The sequence below is a fragment of the Patagioenas fasciata genome, chromosome 1 (genome assembly GCF_037038585.1).
Source record: "Patagioenas fasciata isolate bPatFas1 chromosome 1, bPatFas1.hap1, whole genome shotgun sequence".
Classification (NCBI taxonomy): Eukaryota; Metazoa; Chordata; class Aves; order Columbiformes; family Columbidae; genus Patagioenas; species Patagioenas fasciata.
In genome coordinates this window covers 590,367-610,843 of record NC_092520.1, presented here as the reverse complement: position 1 = coordinate 610,843, position 20,477 = coordinate 590,367, and the positions used below count along the sequence as shown (strand labels likewise).

At 49.6% G+C, this 20,477-nt stretch overlaps 1 protein-coding gene across 2 annotated transcripts; it reads left to right on the top strand.

The window, feature by feature from the left end:
• The first annotated feature begins 16,393 nt into the window (after positions 1-16,393).
• On the top strand, positions 16,394-20,062 carry LOC136100103 (folate receptor gamma-like). 2 transcript variants are annotated; one of them, XM_065834904.2, is made up of 5 exons: positions 16,394-16,530; positions 17,501-17,662; positions 18,305-18,493; positions 19,105-19,240; positions 19,462-20,062. In XM_065834904.2, exons 2-5 carry the CDS (start codon positions 17,525-17,527, stop codon positions 19,797-19,799), a joined length of 801 nt encoding a protein of 266 aa, XP_065690976.1. In that variant the 5' UTR covers positions 16,394-16,530; positions 17,501-17,524; the 3' UTR covers positions 19,800-20,062. The 2 variants fall into 2 exon arrangements, with proteins under 2 accessions (XP_065690976.1, XP_065690984.1); XM_065834912.2 differs by having other exon boundaries at positions 16,400-16,530; positions 17,333-17,662.
• Positions 20,063-20,477: the final 415 nt, after the last annotated feature.

The following is a 20,477-nucleotide window of genomic DNA, read 5'->3' as shown; positions in this document are numbered from 1 at the left end:
AACATTTGAGTGCCAGGCAGCAAAGTAACAGACTAGACTAGACTAGGCTAGACTAGACTAGAATATTAATTAACTCCTTCCTGCTCCAAGCCCTGTTTGTTTACATGGAAACAGCAATGCATAATAAATTCATGGATTAATAATGCATGCATTACCAAGGAAAGAAGATCGCCATTCCTCTCTGTTCACCCGACGCACAGGCAGCAGGGCTGGAATGTCCTGGGGACACCAGGCTCGTGGTGCAGACTCACAACCTCCACTCTGGTGCGTGAGACCCCGGGGACACCTGTGGCAAAGCCACCCTGGTGGGGTGTCTCACAGCTTGTCCGCAGGATTCCCACCCCCAGGACCTCCCACAGACCCGGTTCTCACAACGGCCGGTCTGGTGACAACCTGCGCTTGCTTTGCTGGTTAATCTCCTTTGTACCCACTGAGAACAACTGTTCTTGCTGATCACCCCTTCCTGATCCTCGTGACGGCTGTGCTCCCTAATTAAGTGACACAAATTGCTGATATTCCTAGCATAATATTGGTGGATATAACCAGTACTCTGTTGCCACATTTTAAACTTTATTGAAGCATTTATTCCTTCCCCTTTCTTTTTTTTCTTTGCCAAAGAAAGTGGACAGAACATCGTCCTCCATTAGCCATTATTGTAAGAGGAAAATCAACAGAGGAAACGATGTTTGGTTAAAATATTTATGCAGTTAGATCTCTCAGAGTTATGTGTATTTTTTCTAATTAATAGCATCTTATGTGTGCAATGCAAGAAGCAGCATCTGGCCATAAAAACAGCACACCTTTCACCTGCGATTGTATTTCCCTGGTCTTAGTAGTTATTCAAGTTGGGACCAGGTGATGAGTTTGCCCTTTAGGTTTTAACCTAATTCTTATTGCCTTTCTGAGCTGTTTGAGCCCACTGCCACCCAGCCACTGGGATGTCAGAGATTAGGACAGCACAGATAGGGGAGATGAAAGTGTTCAAGGCCCTGGACCACTCCTCTTTGGATGCGATACTCAAGATAGTCCTAAGGATTATGGTGTACAATGGGACAAGTAACAGTGAGTCTGAAGCCATTGTGGAAAGAGCAAACACTTACGCTATAAATGCTGTTGTCTCGTAAACATCACATAAATGTGACTCGGTTACAGTGATGATATCCTGATGTATACAAGGAAGAGTGAGAGAGACCTTTTACCCGGTGATATTGCAGCATCTTCAGGAGAAAGGAGGTGGGAACACCAGAAGTGCTGCCTGGGTGGTCAACCCCATACCAGTGTTGGTGCCACCAAGTTTGTCCGGAGGGATGTATGTCTGAGGGGCTGGAGATCGTGACAAAGAGATCAAGATGGTGGAGAAGGTGTGGATGAAATACATCTAGTTGAGATATCAGTTGAAGTAGATGGTTTTGTAGTAAAATCCAAACAGTCTGGGCTCCAGCATCTCCAGCCTGTCACCGCCTGCTCTACTGGAATGCCCAGACTGGACCCAGTGCCCAGACACGGTCTCACCAGTGCTGAACCAGGGGAACCACTGCTCTGCACAGCCTGTGTCCCCCAGCACCCCTAAGACCCAGCACTGTCCACCTTCACTGCAAGGATGAAGCCAGAGAGGGACTTTTCACAAGGGCAGGTGGTGATGGGGCAAGGGGTGATGGCTATAAATGAAATCAGGGTAGATTTAGATTATATATGAGGAAGAAATTCTTCCCCATGAGGGTGCTGAGGCACTGGGACAGGATTCCTAGAGAAGGCGTAGATGCCCCATCCCTGCAGACATTCAAGGACAGGTTGGACAGGACTTAGAGCAACCTGGCCTGGTGGAAGGTGTTCCTTCCCGTGGCAGGGGGCTTGCTTCCAACACAAACCATTGTATGTTTCCTTGATTCTGTGACTGTAAAGTCAGAAATGGATAAATCCACTGTGCAACAGACTGTCAGTGGGCAATGCCAGGCGCTGGCCCTCTTTAAAGGGAAGAGCGAACATCATCGTACACTTGCACATCTCCCTGACACAAACCTCCCGTGTTAACAGCGTCAATGACATTAATAAATCCAAGGAGTGCAGACTTCAGATCTTCCAAGCCTTTTATATACATACATGGAAATATAACACTGAGGTGACCAGCTGAAATTCTGTTCTTTGTGGTATTTACAGCTACAGCCCTTCTGCTGGACCTGGAATCACCACCACATGGGGCCAGGTTCACACTTTTAGGTTCACAGCAGAGAAACTGCTCCTGTCTGCACATCAGGAGGATGCTCTGCTCTCCCCTCCATCCCCTGGGGTGGGTGTCTGCCCGCCTCCCTCCTGTCTTCTGCAGAAACCAGCAATGTGCAGCAGGTAGACGAATGCTGACGTCTCTGCACGCTGGCTTCCCACGTTAAGATCAGAGCAATCTTTAAATCTAAACACAGGGTGGTATGAACAACCCTGAGAAGAGCAGCTGGGTCTGTTGGTCCCTTCCTGCCTGTGGTGGGCTGTCAGCATTCTGTGGGTGCTACACCTCACCCCAGAGATGCCCTGAGCTGGTCCCTGGTCCCACAACTTGTCCCACCCTCCCAAGGTGCAGCAGGCAGCTGGACCCCATCATGGTGTGCAGCACTAACAGCCAAAGTGGCCCACAGTAAGCGAGATGGGACAGTGTGCGGTTTAGGTAGAATCATAGAGTCATTTTGGTTGGAAGAGTCCAACCATAACCCAGCCCCGGCACTGCCCCATGTCCTGAGACCCTCATGTCCGTCTGTCCAGCCCTCCAGGGATGGTGACTGCACCACTGCCCTGGGCAGCCTGTTCCAATGCCCCACAGCCCTTTGGGGAAGGAATTGTCCCCAGATCCAACCTCAGCCTCCCCTGGCGCAACTTGAGGCCGTTTCCTCTGCTCCTGGTGCTTGTTCCTGGGGAGCAGAGCCCGACCCCCCTGGCTCCAAGCTCCTTTCAGGCAGTTCAGAGATCAGAAGGTCTCCCCTCAGCTCCTGTTCTCCAGCTGAACCCCCCAGGTCCCTCAGCCGCTCCCATCACACTTGTGCTCCAGCCCCTCACCAGCTCCGGTCCCTTCTCTCCACTCGCTCCAGCACCTCAGGGCCTTTCCTGGTGTGAGGGGCCCAAAACTGATCCCAGGATTCATGGTTTGCCCTCACCAGCACCCAGCCCAGGGGCTGATCATTGCCCTGGTCCTGCTGGCCACACTGTTCTTGATTTCTTCCCCAAAGGGCTGTGGGGCATTGGAACAGGTTGCCCAGGGCAGTGCTGGAGTCACCATCCCTGGAGGGCTGGACAGACGGACAGGAGGTTCTCAGGACATGGGGCAGTGCCAGGGATGGTTTAACAGTTGGACTCAATCATCTTGAGGGGTTCATCCAACCAAAAGGATTCAATGATTCTATGGCCGGGGACCACAGGGCAGCTGTGTCCTCCACCTGGAGCCTCCCACACGTGTGGTCCAGGCTCTGGAGGATGGAGATGCAGCTGCTGCCCGGAGCTCCAGGGAGCGGTGGTGGGCACACGTCTGCCCGGCAGCCCCAGAGGCACCTGCTGTGAACAACACGGGAAAACACGGGAAACCTCAGCCCATCTCAGAGCTGGATGCCGAGGCAACCAGCAAAACACCGTAAAAACGCAAAATCCCGATTCCACTGGATACTAAAAGCGGGCATTGAAACAGAAATGTGAGATATGTGCCATAAATCTCAGAGCCGCTCCTCTTCGGTTATATTTAGCTGTGGAGATTGCTGCCTCTCCGTCTGGAAGAACAGCTTGAGAGTTTCAGAGATTTTTATAGTTTTTCTGACTGTAAGTTCGTCTAATAAAAGGCAGCACTGCTTACCACAGTTATATTTGCCTTATATATTTGCAGCTACGTATTTCAGTAGCTACGTCTTATATTTTTATATATATTTCAATATATTTTATAATTATTTTTATAGGATTATATATATTTTTTAGGATTATGTTATTATAGCCATGAGAACCACTACCCCCAGAGCTTCTGCAGTCTGACCAGTCCAGCCACCACCCATCCTGTCCATATTTCCTGGAGGCCCCAGAGTTTTTCTTGTGTCCATAAGTCTGCTTTGCGCTTGCTGATGCAGAATGCTTTGTGTGGCATCAAGGATAAAGCCTGTTGACTGATGCTCAGGAGGGAGCCAGATGTGTCCCGCATTCATTTCGGTTAAGGATTGTTACAGAGGGAAGGGATGTGCATCTTTTATCTCCCAAATTCCTGCTTGCTTGGGATGCGTGATCTTCTTGTAAGACAGGGTTGTGGACCTGAGAAGAAGGGCAAACAGACCTGGAGGGAATGAGGCTTTAAATCTTGCTTTCAATTCTGCCCTGAGATTGCAAGGAGTTCAAAAGCGCTGTGCTGAAAGATGCTATTAATCAGTATACAGGCTTTCCTTGGGGTGCGTGTTTTCTAAAATGGCTAAAAATGTTTAACAGAGTGAGTCAGAACTATTAAAAAAAAATATTAGTGGAAAAGACAGTATGGCTTAAGGATAAGACCTGGGGATTGGAATCAGGGCACACGTGATGGTGAAGGCATTTCCAGCAGGCATTGATGCTTTGCCCCTCATTATTTTACCCGAGTGAATAATTTTTCAATAAAATGTAATGAAAAATTCATGCATTATTCAAAATGTTGTGCAGCCACTTCAGTGTGGATTTAGTAGGTAATAACGTACAGAGATCTGATGCTTCTCCAGCTCAAACGTGAGCCAGGGTGCACAGCCGCACACAGCAGAGATGCCCTGACCTTCTCTTCTGCGCTCTTGGACCCTGCAAGGACAATGGTCTCTGTCTCTGGTCTGTACCAAAGAACACAGACTGGGAAAGCGGGGGCCCTCTGAGTCCCACAGGGTGTCAAAGCCAGACGGGAGGGTCCTCGTCCTGGTGGGGCTACAGCTATCTCAAGGTCTGAAGAAATACAAATCTGTATCTGCAGGCATGAGTGAACAACCCACTGAGTTCCCACCAGCCGGGCAAGGGAGCGATGAAACACGACCATCGAATCAGGGACTGCACGAGACAATCGAGGCAGCCTTAAATCTGGAATTCTCTCCAGAATGAGCTGCAAGACACGGGGGTGAGACTGAAAGTGCTTCACACAGCCCCAAGTCACCATCTTCGTGGGACAGGCAGGATGGGGAATTAGGGGGTTGTCCAACACATTGGTTCCCCTTGTGCTTTGAGTCTTTGTGTGTTAAAAAGAGCAGGTCTATAATTTTTTACGCCAAAGAGCTGGTGCCCACTTGCATGTAAGATGACATTGGAATGCTGCCTGTTGGCAAATCCAAAATGGCTTTAGGATTTACATTTCAAGGTAAAACACGGTGTGGTTCTTAACTGTGACTACAACCCACAACTGGAACAAGTGACCCCAGACAGTGGTGAGCGCTGGCCCTGAAGGTGTTTCAACCAGAGTCTTCCTAGAAGCTCTCTGTGCCACAAAATAGTTTGTGTGAAGAGCAGAGACTTGGGGGAAGCGTTAGAGTTGAGGTAACAGATGACATCGGACCCATCATCTCAGCTGTCTTTAAAAGCTGTATTCTGCACATCAGAAAGAACACGCATACCCAATGCGGAGGAAAATGAACAGAAAAATGCCTTCCCCAGAACCCTCCAAGACCCTCCACTCACACAGTTTTCCTGGACTTGGAGAGATCACTCTTTTGAAGCTCAAAGTAGATGCATTATTGATAGGAAAAGTTTCCCAGCTGCACTGGCTGAATTTTAGAGGTATTGATAGTGTTTTGCAGCCGGTTGCACACAAGCTACAGAGTGTGTCTGCTGCAGCTATGAAACACTTACAATGATAAATATAGTTGTCTCTTTTACTCAGCAATTCAATATTTCTACCAGCCCTTTGTCGTGGTTTAACCCTGGCAGGCAGCTCAGCCCCACGCAGCCGCTCACTCACTCCCCTGGTTGGGTGGGGAGAGAATTGGAATGGTAAAAGTGAGAAAACTCATGTATCACGATAAAGGCAATTTAATAGGTGAATTCAACTTATTCTCCTTCTTCCCTCACATTTTATTGCTGAGCGTATCATATGGTATGGAAAATCCCTTGCTCAGCTGTCCCAGCTGTGTCCTCCCCAGCTCCTTGTGCACCCCCAGGTTACTCACTGGTGGGGTGGTGTGAGAAGTAGAAAAGACCTTGATGGTGCGCAAGAACTGCTCAGCAGCAACTGAAACATCCCTGGGTTACCAGCACTGTTTTCATCACAAGTCCAAAGCACAGCCCCATACATGCTGTGATGAAGAAAATTAACTCTATCCCAGCCAAAACCAGTACATCTTTCTGCCGTATTTCTATCTAGATAAAAAAATTCCACAGGTAGACAGTGTTGCGGTAAATACCCTTATTAATGGGATAAGTGCCTGAGTCCCTGCCGTAAAACGAACAGTAACACAAGATGTCATATCACCTTGTTGTCCTTTGAACGACAACCCTTCTCCTGCCCCATTTGTTTGTTTGTCTCTCCCCCCTGGACCACCACAGTCTCCCACTGAGATGCCTCAATGACCGTTCTCAATGTTCTCCACGTTATTCTCAGTGTTGCCTTCACCCCCTTTCTCCACCACCTCAGCTTTTTGCTCCCTGTCTCTCCCACCACTAATCTCTCCAAAGAGACTCCTACTCACCATCCCGAGCCCAAGAAAAGCTCTTTCTTGCCCTAAATATATGCTGCTAATTTGTGACACAACACAATAAGCAGAAACCTTTCCTTCTGGAGCGTGCAGCTCCTTTCCTTGCCAGTGCTCTCGGGAGTTTCTGACGCTTGTTTCTCTTTCCAGCGCTCTCGGCACAGTGAAGATTTAAGAACTGGGCTTTCCAAAGTGACAGAGCTGTCCTTGAACAAGACATTGCGCAATTATTTCATCCATTGGATAACACATGGCTGATCCATACAAATCAGGATATAGACGTGCCATCAAATTGGAACACAAGTCCAGCACTGATATTTATTTATCTAGAGTTTTGCATTTGAAAGTGTAGCGATTTTTGTTATTGTTATTTAGCTTTTTTTGTTGTTATTTAGCATCCCAGTCATGTATCCCAGGAAGAGAAGCAATTGGTAGCAGCAGTATTTAGTATCTGTACCTTTACTACACATTGAAACACAGATCAGAGACTTTAATATAGTATTAGAAGTGCAAAATGAAAAGAAAATCCCTCCTACAAAGATCTTCAGATCTAAATACACGAGGAGAGAAAGAAAGGAGGGGAGAAAAAGCACAACAAACAGCATGGGTCATCACGAGAGGTTTCAGGAGGCTATATTGTAAATTATGGATTGGGTGAACAGAATCAGGTGGAAAACAGAGAAGGCTGAGATTATTTAAATTACCATTTTCATGTTGCTCCTCTTATCAAAATCATCTGGAACAGATGAATCTTCATCTACAGCAAAACATGAAGACAAATATCAAATAATCATCCATGACTGTGGTACTGTCACTGAAATCGGTTTGTGACTGATTGCGCAGCCTTTTGGTGGAACGGAGCATTATTCAGGTGCTCAGCCTGAAAGACATGAAGGAGTGAGATGACAGGGACAACTACAAGAAACTGTGGGCTCTAAGATATTCTAACAGTCAACTAAAACCTGTGGACCCAAGAAAGCAGGTCATGGCGAGCACTGCTCAGCAGGGACAAGGGGACAGGCCTGGGTGGCAGCTGTGACCCACTCCACAGGCTGGGACTTCTGATGAGTCAGTTTTAATGTATGGATATCAACAATAGCCGTTCATACCTTCATTGAGTAGATGCCCAACATGACGCAAAGCAAATGCACTTTCCAAATTATGAGCTTGCATCCAGATCATTCTGTTGAGCGAGTGTTTCCCAGAGCAGGGATCTCTGCCAGGGACATCTCTCAGGTCGCACCGTGTCATGGGGAGAAGGTCCTTCTTGGCAAGAGGACCCCGAGGGTGTCACTGTGGGTTAGTTTGGGTTTTATGCTGTAGATGATGGGGTCCAGCATGGGGAGGACCAGCAGGTAGATGTTGGCCACGAAGAGGTGAATGAAAGGGGAAGCATTCTGGCCACACCAGTGAACCATGGACAAGCCAACCATGGGGATGTACAGGATCGGGACTGACAGCACAGGGGACAGGCAGTTGTGCAAAGCCTGAGATGATCCCTCCGGGATGTGACGCTCAGAATGGCCCAAGCAATCAGTGCGGATGACACGAAGATGAGGTTGTGGCTGAAATGCCAGAAAGATAACGGTTACAGCAAAGCCGCAGCAGTTATTGAATGTGATGTCTGCACATGGCAGCTCCATCAGACATCTGCACAGAGCAGCCAGACCAGTCCTGGCACCAGGGAGGATAGAGGATTAGCACAGAATCACAGCATCACAGGATAATGTCAGGGATGTGAAGGGTCCTGGAAAGCTCATCCAGTGCAACCCCCCCGGAGCAGGAACACCCAGCTGAGGTTCCACAGGAAGGTGTCCAGGCGGGTTTGAATGGCTGCAGAGAAGGAGACTCCACAACCTCCCTGGGCAGCCTGGGCCAGGCTCTGATACCCTCACCCCCAACAAGTTTCTTCTCGTATTTAAGCAGAACCTCCTGTGTTCCAATTTGTACCCATTGCCCATTGTCCTGTCACTGGTTGTCACCCAGAAGAGCCTGGCTCCATCCTCCTGACACTCCCCCTTTCCATATTGATCCCCAGGAATGAGTCCCCCCTCAGTCTCCTCTTCTCCAGCTCCAGAGCCCCAGCTCCCTCAGCCTTTCCTCACACGGGAGATGCTCCACTCCCTTCAGCATCTTGGTGGCTGCGCTGGACTCTCTCCAGCAGTTCCCTGTCCTTATGGAGCTGAGGGGCCACAACTGGACACAATATTCCAGGGGTGGTCTCCCCAGGGCAGAGCAGAGGGGCAGGAGAACCTCTCTGACCTACTGACCACCCCCTTCTAACCCACCCCAGGTCCCATTGGCTTCCTGGCCACAAGGGCCCAGTGCTGGCTCATGCTCACCCTGCTGTCCCCAGGACCCCCAGGTCCCTTTCCCCTACACTGCTCTCTAATAGCTCATTCCCCAACTTATGCTGGAATCAGCATCCAGCCCAGGATGTCCCTTGGGGTGAAAATCATGAGAGGAATGAGAGGAACTGGTTCTGCTGCAATGTGACATGATGAGCTGAAGCATGAAAAAGCAAGGTAAACCCGTAATCAGTGAACCAGAGAAAAAAGCACAAACTATAAACGATCCGGTATCATAAATCTGCCCAATCTAAGCAAACATATTTATGTTATGCACTCTGGCTCTCTCAAGTGCTGTGGAACAAACTCTTGTTTAAATGAGAGTCTGGTGATACAGAAATTTACCATTGAAGATGTAAGCATTGCACTTTACTACAGCAGGAATAAATACTGTATACCTATAAGCTCAATAACTTCTTAATTTACCTGTTACTGTAATAAATACCAACGCACAATCCTACTATTATTATAAACATTATTAACTTAAGGAAAAGGGAGGAAAATTGTAATTGCCACTTGGATGCCTTGGCTGAGAAGCCACATCTCCAGGTGCCACCATGTCACAAACTCCTCATCCCCCAAACACAGACGGGGAAAATCCTCCAAGTCTTCACAGTGGTTGCAACAGAATGTGGGAGAAGCCGCTGATGGAAGAGCTGAATTGTTTTCATAAATACACAGCACATCCACCCCGAGACAACACAGAAATTCTGCGTGTTCGTTGTATCCATGGAGAAATTGCTACGTACCTGGCAGGTGCACAGGACTCCTAATCTGAACGTCTTTTAAAGAGCAGTAAAGCATAACGAGACATAGCAATATAAATCTGAATAATTCATACGAGACGCTAGGTTCTGATTTTATGCTGGGGAGGTAAAACCGACTTCAGAGAGGATTTGTGGTTGTGGTTGGGAAGCAGGTGTCTCAAAGCAGAGCACACTTCGAGGTGGCAGGGGACATATGGGACATTCCAGCTGCTGAAGGCAGAAGGGTTTTTGGTAGCTCAGTTGAAACTGGGAACGTAATTTTTGTCATGATTTTGCATTATCTGGTGCCTGTTACCAAGGTACCAACAGAAGGCTCCAGCCCTGGGTTTAACTCTCACCTGAGTTAAAGTCCGAGCTCTGTCTCCCAGTGCCCATGAAACGCTGTGGAACAATGGGCGGCTGCACGGCAGGGATGGGGTTTGAGGCTTCAACCTTTTATTTTGCTCCCTGCTCAGCAGCTCCTCAGTTAGCGCTCAGAAATACTTAAAAGAAAAAAGCCAAACTGAATGCTAACAGTGATTAGGACAGGAATCACCAACAGGGAACAGTCCTTACTCTGCCGCACAAAGGTGATGTTCACTCAGGTCTCCTTCGTCTCAGAAGGGGCACGGGTAACCGAGATGTCCTGTGCGGGTGATCCTGGGTGTGTGGGGTGGCAGGGACAGGCACTTCTGACTTCAGCTGGTTGGTGTCTTCCACAGTTCCTCAATTATTTACTTCCAAATAGTCACAAATTGCATCTCCTGGTTTTCACTCTGCTCTGACTGGGTGCAATAGTTAGTCTGATATTTTCAGTTGCTGCTATCATAGAGTCATAGAACAATGGAATCATAGAATAGTTGGTGTTGAAGGGCTTTCCCAGCTCCCCAGTGCCACCCCTGCCATGACAGGGACATCTTCACCAGCTCAGGGTGCTCAGAGCCCCGTCCAGCCTGGCCTGGGATGTCTCCAGGGATGGTTCATCCACCACCTCTCTGGGAACCTGGGCCAGGCTCTCACCACCCTCAGGGCAACAATTTCTTCCTCATATTTGGCCTGGATCTTCCTCCTTTAGTTTAACCCATCACCCCTTGTCCTGGCACAAGAGGCCCTGCTCAAAAGTCTGTCCCCATCTTTCTTATGGGCCCTTTTTAAGTCTGGAAAGGCCGCACTAAGGTCTCCCCAGAGCTTCTCTTCTCCAGCTGAACACCCCAGCTCTCTCACCTGTCCCCAGCAGAGCTGTTCCAGCCTCGGGTCATTCCTGGGGCTCCCCTGGCCCCTCTCCAGCAGCTCCATGTGTGTCCTGTGCCCAGTAGTCAGGGACTCTATTATCACTCACAAACAATAATGGAAGCTGGGATGCTCTGAGGGGAATGAACAGCAGAATTTGACCAAAGCCGTGTGTCCTCCCCATTCATATCCCAGAAACCTTCCCTGGGGAGATTTGCAATTCAATGGCTGCTCTGCAAGGAAGAGCCAGAGCAGTTGCAATGAGATATCACAGACAGCCCTCCCAGAGAGGACACAACGCCAGGAGCGGTGGCCTTGGTCTGGTGGCCTTGGTCTGCCAGCCATGTGTGCCCACTGGCCCACCCCAGCCCAAATACCGACAGTGCACGAGGTTCTGGGGTGAAAGCTGAGGAAATGCAGCACAGCTGAGGGCAGTGTGAGAACAGAGATACTCACAGAGACAAAATGAGGAGTTACACACTTCATTGCCCGTGTTCAGCGATGATCTGGGGGGACTAAAATCTCACTTGTCCAATTGAATCTCACTTCAGTGTCACAACACGTTCCCACGCACCAAGGAGGCTCGTTCCAGGGCTGGTTTGTGATATCAGACACCGAGCAAGCTCGGGGACAAGGCACAGGGACAGCCCCCGCCGTTCCCCAGGGCACAGCTCGTGACACCACCGTGCCAACACGAACGTATGGCCGAAGAGACAAAGTATAGAATCTAGCAGCTGGGTGAACTTAGTTTTCGTCGCTTTTCCTCCGAGCTGCCTCCCCCTGCATTCCCCCAGCGCTCCCATGTGCACGTGGGTTTATTTTCCCAGCCTGTGTGTTCAGGGGCCAATTTCAATCTCGTTTTGGGGCTCCCAGAGAGGCTCTGCCCTTACCGTGGGTGTGGGGCAGCACGTCTGTAACCTCCGTGGGGAGTCCCATAGGCTTCTGAGACACCTCCTTGTCAGGTGGGAACTTCAGTTTTTAAGAAAGATCACTCTATGCCCGTCTTCTTTTACATATCCCTCACTATCATTTCCCTTTTTTTTTTTTCTTACTCCTTCCCTGCTTTCTATTCTCAGGTTTTTCTTCTTTCTTGGCTCACATATAACTTACTTCTATATGTGTAGCCTCTTCATTCAGGGATATTAAGGTGCTTTATCAAAAAAGAGGCAGTTTCTCTTCCTAATGTTCCAGCAAGCACATCATGTGAGTGGGTTACGCAGTAAAATAAATAATTGGATTTTTTTGTTGCAGCAGAACAAATTATCTTTTGCAGTCTCTCTACCTGTATCTTCCACCTCTCCACCATCACCTGCTCACCCCGAGGCACCCGAGTGCCCAGGATCCTTCAGAACAGAAAGGAAAGCTCCTTTCCTCACCCGAGCTACCCACGCACGCAGACCTGCATTGCTCATTCTCTGCAAGCCACGTCCAGCGACCCAACCGCTCATCAAGCTGCCCTGGTGTGCAGGAGACCAAAGAACTTCTCACGCCCCCTTACAAGATGAGAGTGATCCAAGAGTTGTCTCGTGTAATCCCCAATTTCAGTTTTAACAACCGCATTCAAAATCCTAAGCTTTTCAGACAACAAAAATTTTGACGGATGGAACAATCAGGTATTTGAAATGAAAACTCTGAAGCAGCAATGTGTGTCCAATCTAAAATGTATCACTTTTTTCCTCTTTCTTTTTTACGTCCATAAAGAAACCCCATGCTTACACTCTCTTCTAAAATGCATTTTAATCAATTTTTTCAGGAAAAGGAAGCAAGCATCAAATGTTCCCGAAGAAAACATCAGAGGTTCCCTCCGGGATCCTGGGGTTATCGCTGCTACTCTTGTAGCCAAACGCTGATCCACTTCCGAAGGACTCCAGGACTGAGGTCCAGCTCCAGCATGAGATGTTCAGAAGTGCCTCCGGAGGCATCACGCTGTGCTGGTGGTGGGTGTCCCTCCACAAGGTCCCCATTTGCATGGGATGTCCCACTCCAGCAGTCGGTGACCACCCAGCGCTCAGCTCGGTTGCACCCTCTTGGTTCTGAGTCCCATTCCAGGTGTCCCCATCACCAGCCTGGCCAGGCAGTCGTGACTGGTCCTGCACATCAACCCTGTAGCCCAGCACCACGGCATGGCCACTGCAGGTTACCGGCCATGGGCTTTGTGTTGAGTTCGCAAGGTCTCAGGACTGAGGCGTGCCAGATTTACAATCTGAACTTGTCCAGGATGATTATTAGTAGTAGTAGTATTATTGTTGTTGTTGGACTTGATGATCTTACGGGTCTCTTCCAATCGGCAGCTTTGCTTTTACCAGCTTTGACAGTAATGACAATTTTTTATTCCGACTATGACTATGGCTTTTTTGCTTATTGTTGTATGGTGCAACCAGAGTTTCAGTTTCATGCAGATAGTAGTAAAAAGCAGCTACTCTGTGCTGAATTCGATATTTATGACTTCAACATAACGGCGTAGTGCTGAGAAACACGGGTCTGGCAAGAGGGCGGTGGGAACACGGGATGCGGCGCGGAGGAGTGCGAGCATGAGGTGATAAGAGATGGGGCACTGGAGACCTCAAGGCTACCAACAACTCAGGAATGGTCAGCTAAAGAAACAGAAGCACAGAGCCGGACAAAAATGGTTTTAGGGGGAAAAGAGAGCAAAGAATGAGCATCAACAAGCATAAAATGCATTGTATTTGGGAAATCTGCATGTATCATGGATTTGAAGACCAATGAAGCGAAAACAAGCTGTAGAAGCATCTTGTCAAACATAAAAAAGAGACCGAGTGAACTTCAGAGTAAGGAGAAAAGGTTGGACTCGGTGATCTTAAACGTCTTTTCCAACCTAAACCATTCTGTGGTTCTAAAAAGAAGCCACCAGCATCAACATCGTACTCCTCCCTGTGGAGGACCCCAGATTTCGGTGACTTCGTGTGACACCCACCACCAAACTGAAGTCACCAGCCTTAGGACCCAGAGGAGCAGTGAAAGGGCTAGCAGGACTCCAGGAAAGAGGCCGAAACTGGGAAGTGTGTGTATAACAATCTTAATAACTCACTATTATTATTACTACTACTACTGCTACTTCTTTTTCTGTAGAGAATTTTTTTTCTGTAATAACTGGATCTGGACTAACAATTATTCTTGTATTAGGCTGCTTTCAATTACGGTAACAATTAATTCTTGGTTCTATACATGAAGTTTGCTTGCTTTTTGCCTGTAATTGAGGTTCTGTTCATAACAACACACACAGCCCTTAGCAGCGGTGGTGGTGGGAAGCCACGTGGGACACCAGCAGGCATCTCCAAGGAGATCCATGATCTCCAGCGCACTAAGCAATGAGGTGTAGGCAAGTGCACTTGAGCTCCCTGGGGTGCCCAGAGACACCCAGCACACCCTAAAGCAGTTACCCAGCAGCTGCTCACCCAAATCTGACCCCAGGGAAGAAGCATCCAAAGCATCTCCATCCCAGGCCCTGGAGATGGGCTGCAAATCAGCTGGATGGAGGAAATGTGGATGCACCCAACCATCCACCCATCCCATTAAGTGTAAGGGTGTGGGTAGGATAACAGTGGAAGTTTCCCCATTTTTTGCAATGCATCTGTACAAGTATCCCCTGCGATGACCAGGTCTATGCGTTCACATGGGACACGTTAAAAGGATTATTAGTAGTAGTAGTAGTATTATTGTTGTTGGACTTGATGATCTTAAGGGTCTCTTCCAACCAAAATGATTCTCTGACTCTATCTGTGTGGGAAAAGCTTGCAGAAAATCTAATAAAGGGCTGAATCCAAAAGCACACAGATAAGTACGGCTTATGGGGAAAGGGTCGGCACAGCTCACCTAACATGCAGACAAAACTCCCTAATAATTACATGTCGTCCGAGGACTGGAAATGATTCCATCTGGGCAGATCCAGGTGATAGTCCAGGCTCTGCCCAGGGTCCCCACCAAAGGTCACTGAATAAGCAGCCATGAAATGAGAGAAAAGCCCCCCATGCAAGCGAGCAATTGCATAATAAAATAAATGTGCATAACTATCCTTTACAGTCAACCCTACAGGGATCCCTATCGTGATTTCTGCTTTTAAATGGATTTCGCCTGCGAAAGGCAGGACAAAACAGCAAGGCAACCAAGTTCGATATTAAATTACTCCAGGAACAGGAGGATGAGCTGCAAAAATCTGCAGAAGACCCCGGTGAGGCTGATTCACGGGACAGTAAAACAACAGATGAAAAAAACTCAACAGTTGAGATAAACATGCAGTGATGCACTTGGGGAAAAAACAAGAACACTTTAGATAGAAAATGACAGGCTCTTGGCTAACAATTATCTCTCAGGAACAAGCTGTCACAGTTATGAGTGTTACGACAACACAGTTCAGCGATCAGCAGTTCCAAAAACAAACCAGATATTAGAAATTCCTGGGCAAGGGCCGTAAAACAAGGCCAGGGCAACGCTGCGCATCCGAAATACGGCTGGTCCTGATGCCTCGGGGAGCAAAACTCTTGTGATGGGGAAGCAGTGAGCGGACAGTGGGTTCCATTGGAAAGAAGTGGCGGTGAGGAGGTGCGACAGAGGTTTGAAGATGAGCGGGGGAAGATCTGCTCGTTGTCACTTCCAATACGAGAGCCAGAAGCACGAGGAATTAAACCAGCACGCATCTGGTTCAGAGTAGAATCGCAGAATGTCCTCAGTTGGAAGGGACACGCAGGGTTCATCGAGCCCAGCTCCTGTCCCTGCACGTGACGACCCCACGATGAACACGCGGAGGTTGTTACTCGTGCAGCGCACCACCGGACTGCTGAGACCGCTAAAGCGGAGTCTCCCAGAGCCTGAAGTGTTCATCCATGCATTAAATCCGGGAAAGTGAGCTCCTCGGGCCAGCGGGTTCACCACCAAAATATCAGCGTCGTGACTGAAGAAAAGAGCAAAACAGCCCCAAAACCTGTGCCGTCCCAGGAGGAAGAGTCCGGCCCATTGCTGGGGGTGATGCTTTCCAAGGGTCACGTCAGCAAACCCGGGCTTTTCCCTTCAATTATCCTCCTCAGGCTTTTGCAACAAGGTGCACTGTTTCCCCTCATCAGCTAGCATTTAGTTTTTGGATTGGGGGTTGTTATTCTTCCTTCTGAGACTCACCCCTGCATGTCATTTTTCTTGTGACGAACATCGGTCCTTTTGTATTTACTCCTGGAGCGTGGCAGAATCCCGGACCTGACCCTCCTCGGCTTCTCTGCCTTGTGCAATGGTGCAAATCAGAACTTCCTGGTGTAAGGAGAAGAAAAAAGGGCTTGTTACAAATGGCCAAGGCTGATAAGACCTTTTGTAAAAACAACCGAAACACATTAAATTGCTTCCCAGCAAGAGGGTGTTGAGAAAGGGGCTGGACAAGCTGGTTGTCACCAACACAGCTGCTTCTACGGTAACAAACCCTCTTTGGAGGCATTAGGAAGGTGCTTACAAGTGCCAGTACCTGTGTTGAGGGCTTTCCTTTAAAGCTGAGCCCAAGAGGCTGCTGTGCTGAGTGCTTTTAAGGTGCTGCAGAGAGGTTAGAGGCTGTCTGGGCTGGTAAGGTTATTCTATGGGGTTTTATATATATATATATATATATATATATGTAGTAATGAGGCAAGTTAGCTACTTTCTAGCCCTCAGGTTTATGTGTCTGTTTCCATAGTTCTGTAATTACAATCTTCTGTGTTGTTTAAAACTATTTTAATGTTGTAAGTGGTCTTTCTCCTGCATTCATTTTGCAAAATGCTTTTTAAAAGGTGATTGATTGGTTTAGATACTTGTGTTGTATTGACAAGGAATGTGAGGGAGTAACGTGGTGTGTTGGATTGTTGTTTGGTTTTGGGGAGTCTTTCTTGTTTATTTATTTGGGGCTTTTTGCTGCTATTTTAGTTACTCCCTGAAAAACTCCTATTTTCTTCTAAGTGGGCAGAGGAAGCTAAGCCAGGATTATGTGAAATGCCTTACTGCTCAAGTCAGGTCTCCTTTGGAGACATTGGGAGTGGTCATTAAAGGCCCAGATGCAGATAAACTGGAGAAAATGCCTTCTTCTCCTAACACACTCCTGAAAACAAGGTGGGCCTCCTGCAGCTCGTGGTCCACATGAGTTGTCCGTGTGCTGATGCACTTAATTACCTCCCCTGAGCCCCGTGCTAACGAGATCCCCTAACTAGCAATCTTGAGTTACAGAAGGTGTTGGAGATTAAACCTCTGCGCTGGAACAGTGGGGTGGCTTAGTGTGAAAGGACCCCAGTTTTGGGGTCTTGTATGAGATCCCCTTTCTGTTCAGGGTGTCTGAGGCTGACGGTTGGACAGCCCAAGCATTAAAAGGGATGTTTGTCTCTGTGTTGTTGTCCAGAGGACAGTGTGTACCTGACCTTGCAGCTTTGCTTGGGCGGCTGTGCTTGTGTCCTTGGTGTTGAGTCGCTGGTCTGCTGGTGTGTGCTCAGGAGTGCCTGACCCCACAGCACCTTGTGCGCTGCTGCTCGGGGCAAAACCCCGCTTGTGCCGTCCCCTTTGTGTGCAGCTGTCACCTGGGCTGGCGGCAGGGATGGCAGCGGAGCAGGTCCTGCTCGTGCTGTTGGCTGCCTGCGCGGTGATGCCCGCGAAGGACCCGTTGCTGAACGTCTGTATGGATGCCAAACACCACAAAACCACGCCTGGCCCCGAGGGGCTGCTGTACAAACAGGTACGACTCTGCGGATGTGTCGGGTGGGATTGTCTGGGTCCCCTGTACCTACCAACCCAGGGGATACGGGCTGGTTTGTGCTTTAGGCTGAGGAAGAAAGCTTGTGCTGGTTTTCTGGCCTGTTTGCTGGTTTACTCTAATAAATGGCTAGTGCAGATGTCTTGGTGTGAGGATTTCACCCCTCTTTACCAGGAAGCCTCCCTTTCCCAAAGCTTAGGTACCCCAGATCAGAACAAGGAAAACGACAACAAGGAAAGATGTTCTTGCTTGCTCCCTATCTCAGTGTTGGAGGCTCTTTTTGCTAATGGAAGAGCTCTGTCCCCAGGTCCCTGGTGGATGAGGAGCTGAGAGCAAGCCAGGGTGCAAGAGAAAGGAGTTTATTTCTGTTTCTCAGGCTGGTGTTAATTCCTGGTGAGGATCTGACTGTTTTCCTCCTGCTCTTCCTCCAACTCCACCTTGCTGCAGCCCTGAACTCATCCAAAGTGCCCAAGGGTTTTGCTGGAGGAGAGAAAACCCTCTTTCTGCTGAATGCCTCTTGCTGCGGGCTGTGCAGGGAGCTGGGACCTGCAGTATCAGTACCCTCTGACTCCCCCGAGCTGCTGCCTGCCCTCCCCAACCAGCCCGTCTGCTGCTCTGTCCTAGTGTGCTCCCTGGAAGGACAACGCCTGCTGCACGGCCAACACCAGCTCAGAAGCCCACAAGGACCAATCCAGCCTGTACAACTTCAACTGGAACCATTGCGGGGTGATGCCGCCCAAGTGCAAGCGTCACTTCATCCAGGACATGTGCTTGTACGAGTGCTCGCCCAACCTGGGGCCCTGGATTGAACAGGTAGGATCAGACGTGCTGCATGTAAGGTGACAGGGCTTGTTCTGGCCACGTAATACACTATCTACTGGTCCCCTGTACAGTCCATACCCCTGGTATGTATGGGAGAGGAATGCTGCAAACTTTCCTACTGGGTGGAAAGATTCAAAGGACTTTGAACCCTCTGATAAAGTAGAATTATAGAATGTCCTGGGCTGCAAGGACCCACAGATCACGGAGTCCAAGTGCTGTCCCTGCACAGGACACCCCACAGGCCACCCCGTGTGTCTGGGGACGCTGTCCAGTCTCTTCTTGAACACTGTCAGGTTGGGGCCGTGACACCTCCCTGGGAGCCTGTTCAGTGTCCAGCACCTCTGGGGAAGAACCTTTGCCCCATGTCCCACTGACCCCCCTGGCACATCTGCTGTTCCCTGGGCTCTGTCACTGGTTGCCAGGTAGTCAGGCTGATGGAAGAGTGACTTGTTGTGAAAGCATTTCTCTGCTGGGGCCAAAACTCTTCTGAGATCAGCTCTGGAGCCCGGTGGAAGGGACTGGGGCGAATTTGGGATGTGGCAGATCCTGACCGTTCACTTTCAAGGGTCACCACCATTGTATGTGGTCCTGTTCCTTTGCAGGTTGACAGTAGCTGGCGCCGGGAGAGGATTCTTCATGTGCCACTCTGCAAAGAGGACTGCGAGGAGTGGTGGGAGGATTGCAAGGACGCCGTCACCTGCAAAGACAACTGGCACAAGGGCTGGAACTGGGCAACAGGTTGGTGGCCAGCAGGGTCACTGCTGCCTGCCTGGTGTCTGGAGCCAGGAGCCCTAACTGCTCTAGCCTGGGGGGTTGTGGACTAGGAGGTGGCCCAGCCACCATCCAACAGCTAAGATGCAATGATGGGCTGTGTGCAGGTGACCTGCTCCTCCTGGCTGAAAGGACATCAGCAAGGTGTGCTAGCTCATGTTTTCTTTTCTGGTGTTGTCCATCTTCAGGAACAAACCGCTGTCCTTGGGGCTCCATGTGCAGGCCCTTCAGCGAAGTCTTTCCCCACCCAAAAGACCTGTGTGAGAAGATCTGGTCCAACTCCTTCAAATACACCACAGAGCGCCGGGGCAGCGGGCGCTGCATCCAGATGTGGTTCGACCCTGCCCATGGGAACCCCAACGTGGTTGTGGCGAAGTACTATGCTTGGCAAAAGAGATCCTCCCCGGCTCGGCGGCAGAACGTGACTGCGGAGACGGGCCGAGCCGCGCGTGCTCTGCCGCGGTCTGTCCTGGTCCTGCCGCCTCTGGCCCTCGTGGTGCTCCCCGGGGGCTGGGGGTCCCTGTGACTACGTGTGACAACTTGTGTTGTTGGACCTCGATACCTGCCTCTACTTTTGGCTGCTGACAAAGGTGGTTGTTTCCTTGCCACCCCAGGAAGGGCTGTCCTGGGTGTCTCTGCTCTGATGTAGGAGCTCCTTCACTCTGTTCCTGCTTCATGGCTCTGTGATGGGTTTGCAGTGCTTGCTCAAGGTCCTTGGCTGAGCTCTGGTGTCTGGCCTTTCTGCCTCCCTGATAGGTGGGGATGATAATAAAACATTCCTTTGGATCAGCTTTGCTGTACTGAATTAAATCCTGATATGGGGGTAGAAGTGCTCTGGGAGTGGAACAAGCCTGCAGGTCTGGACTGGGAGCGGGGCGTGGGGACCTGTCAATGTAGGGATAGGAAAGATGTGGCCTCCTGGGTGCTGGTGGCTCCTGAGCTGCCGTGCTCAGCCCATCCTGCTCCAGGAGGTGCGGAGCTGCCTGCGTGGCTGCACTGGGACTCCTGGGGCCACAGCTGGCCATGGGAAGCACCGGTGGGGTCTCCTCCCTGCTCACAGCCCATCTTCCATGCTGCTTCCCCCCTGAGCCAGGCCTTGCTAAGCTGGGTGCAGCAGCAGTTAGGCCTGTGTGTGGATTGCTGGAGCTAAAAGCAAGTTTCTGCTGAAGCCTGGTGCAAGTGGCCCCTGATTTTCCAGCCCAGC

Coding starts and splice junctions, on each gene's coding strand:
- LOC136100103 (XM_065834904.2), top strand. CDS start 17,525: ATGGCAGCGGAGCAGGTCCTGCTCGTGCTGTTGGCTGCCTGCGCGGTG. Junction 17,663..18,304: donor AGGGGCTGCTGTACAAACAG/GTACGACTCTGC, acceptor GCTCTGTCCTAG/TGTGCTCCCTGGAAGGACAA. Junction 19,241..19,461: donor GGGCTGGAACTGGGCAACAG/GTTGGTGGCCAG, acceptor GTCCATCTTCAG/GAACAAACCGCTGTCCTTGG.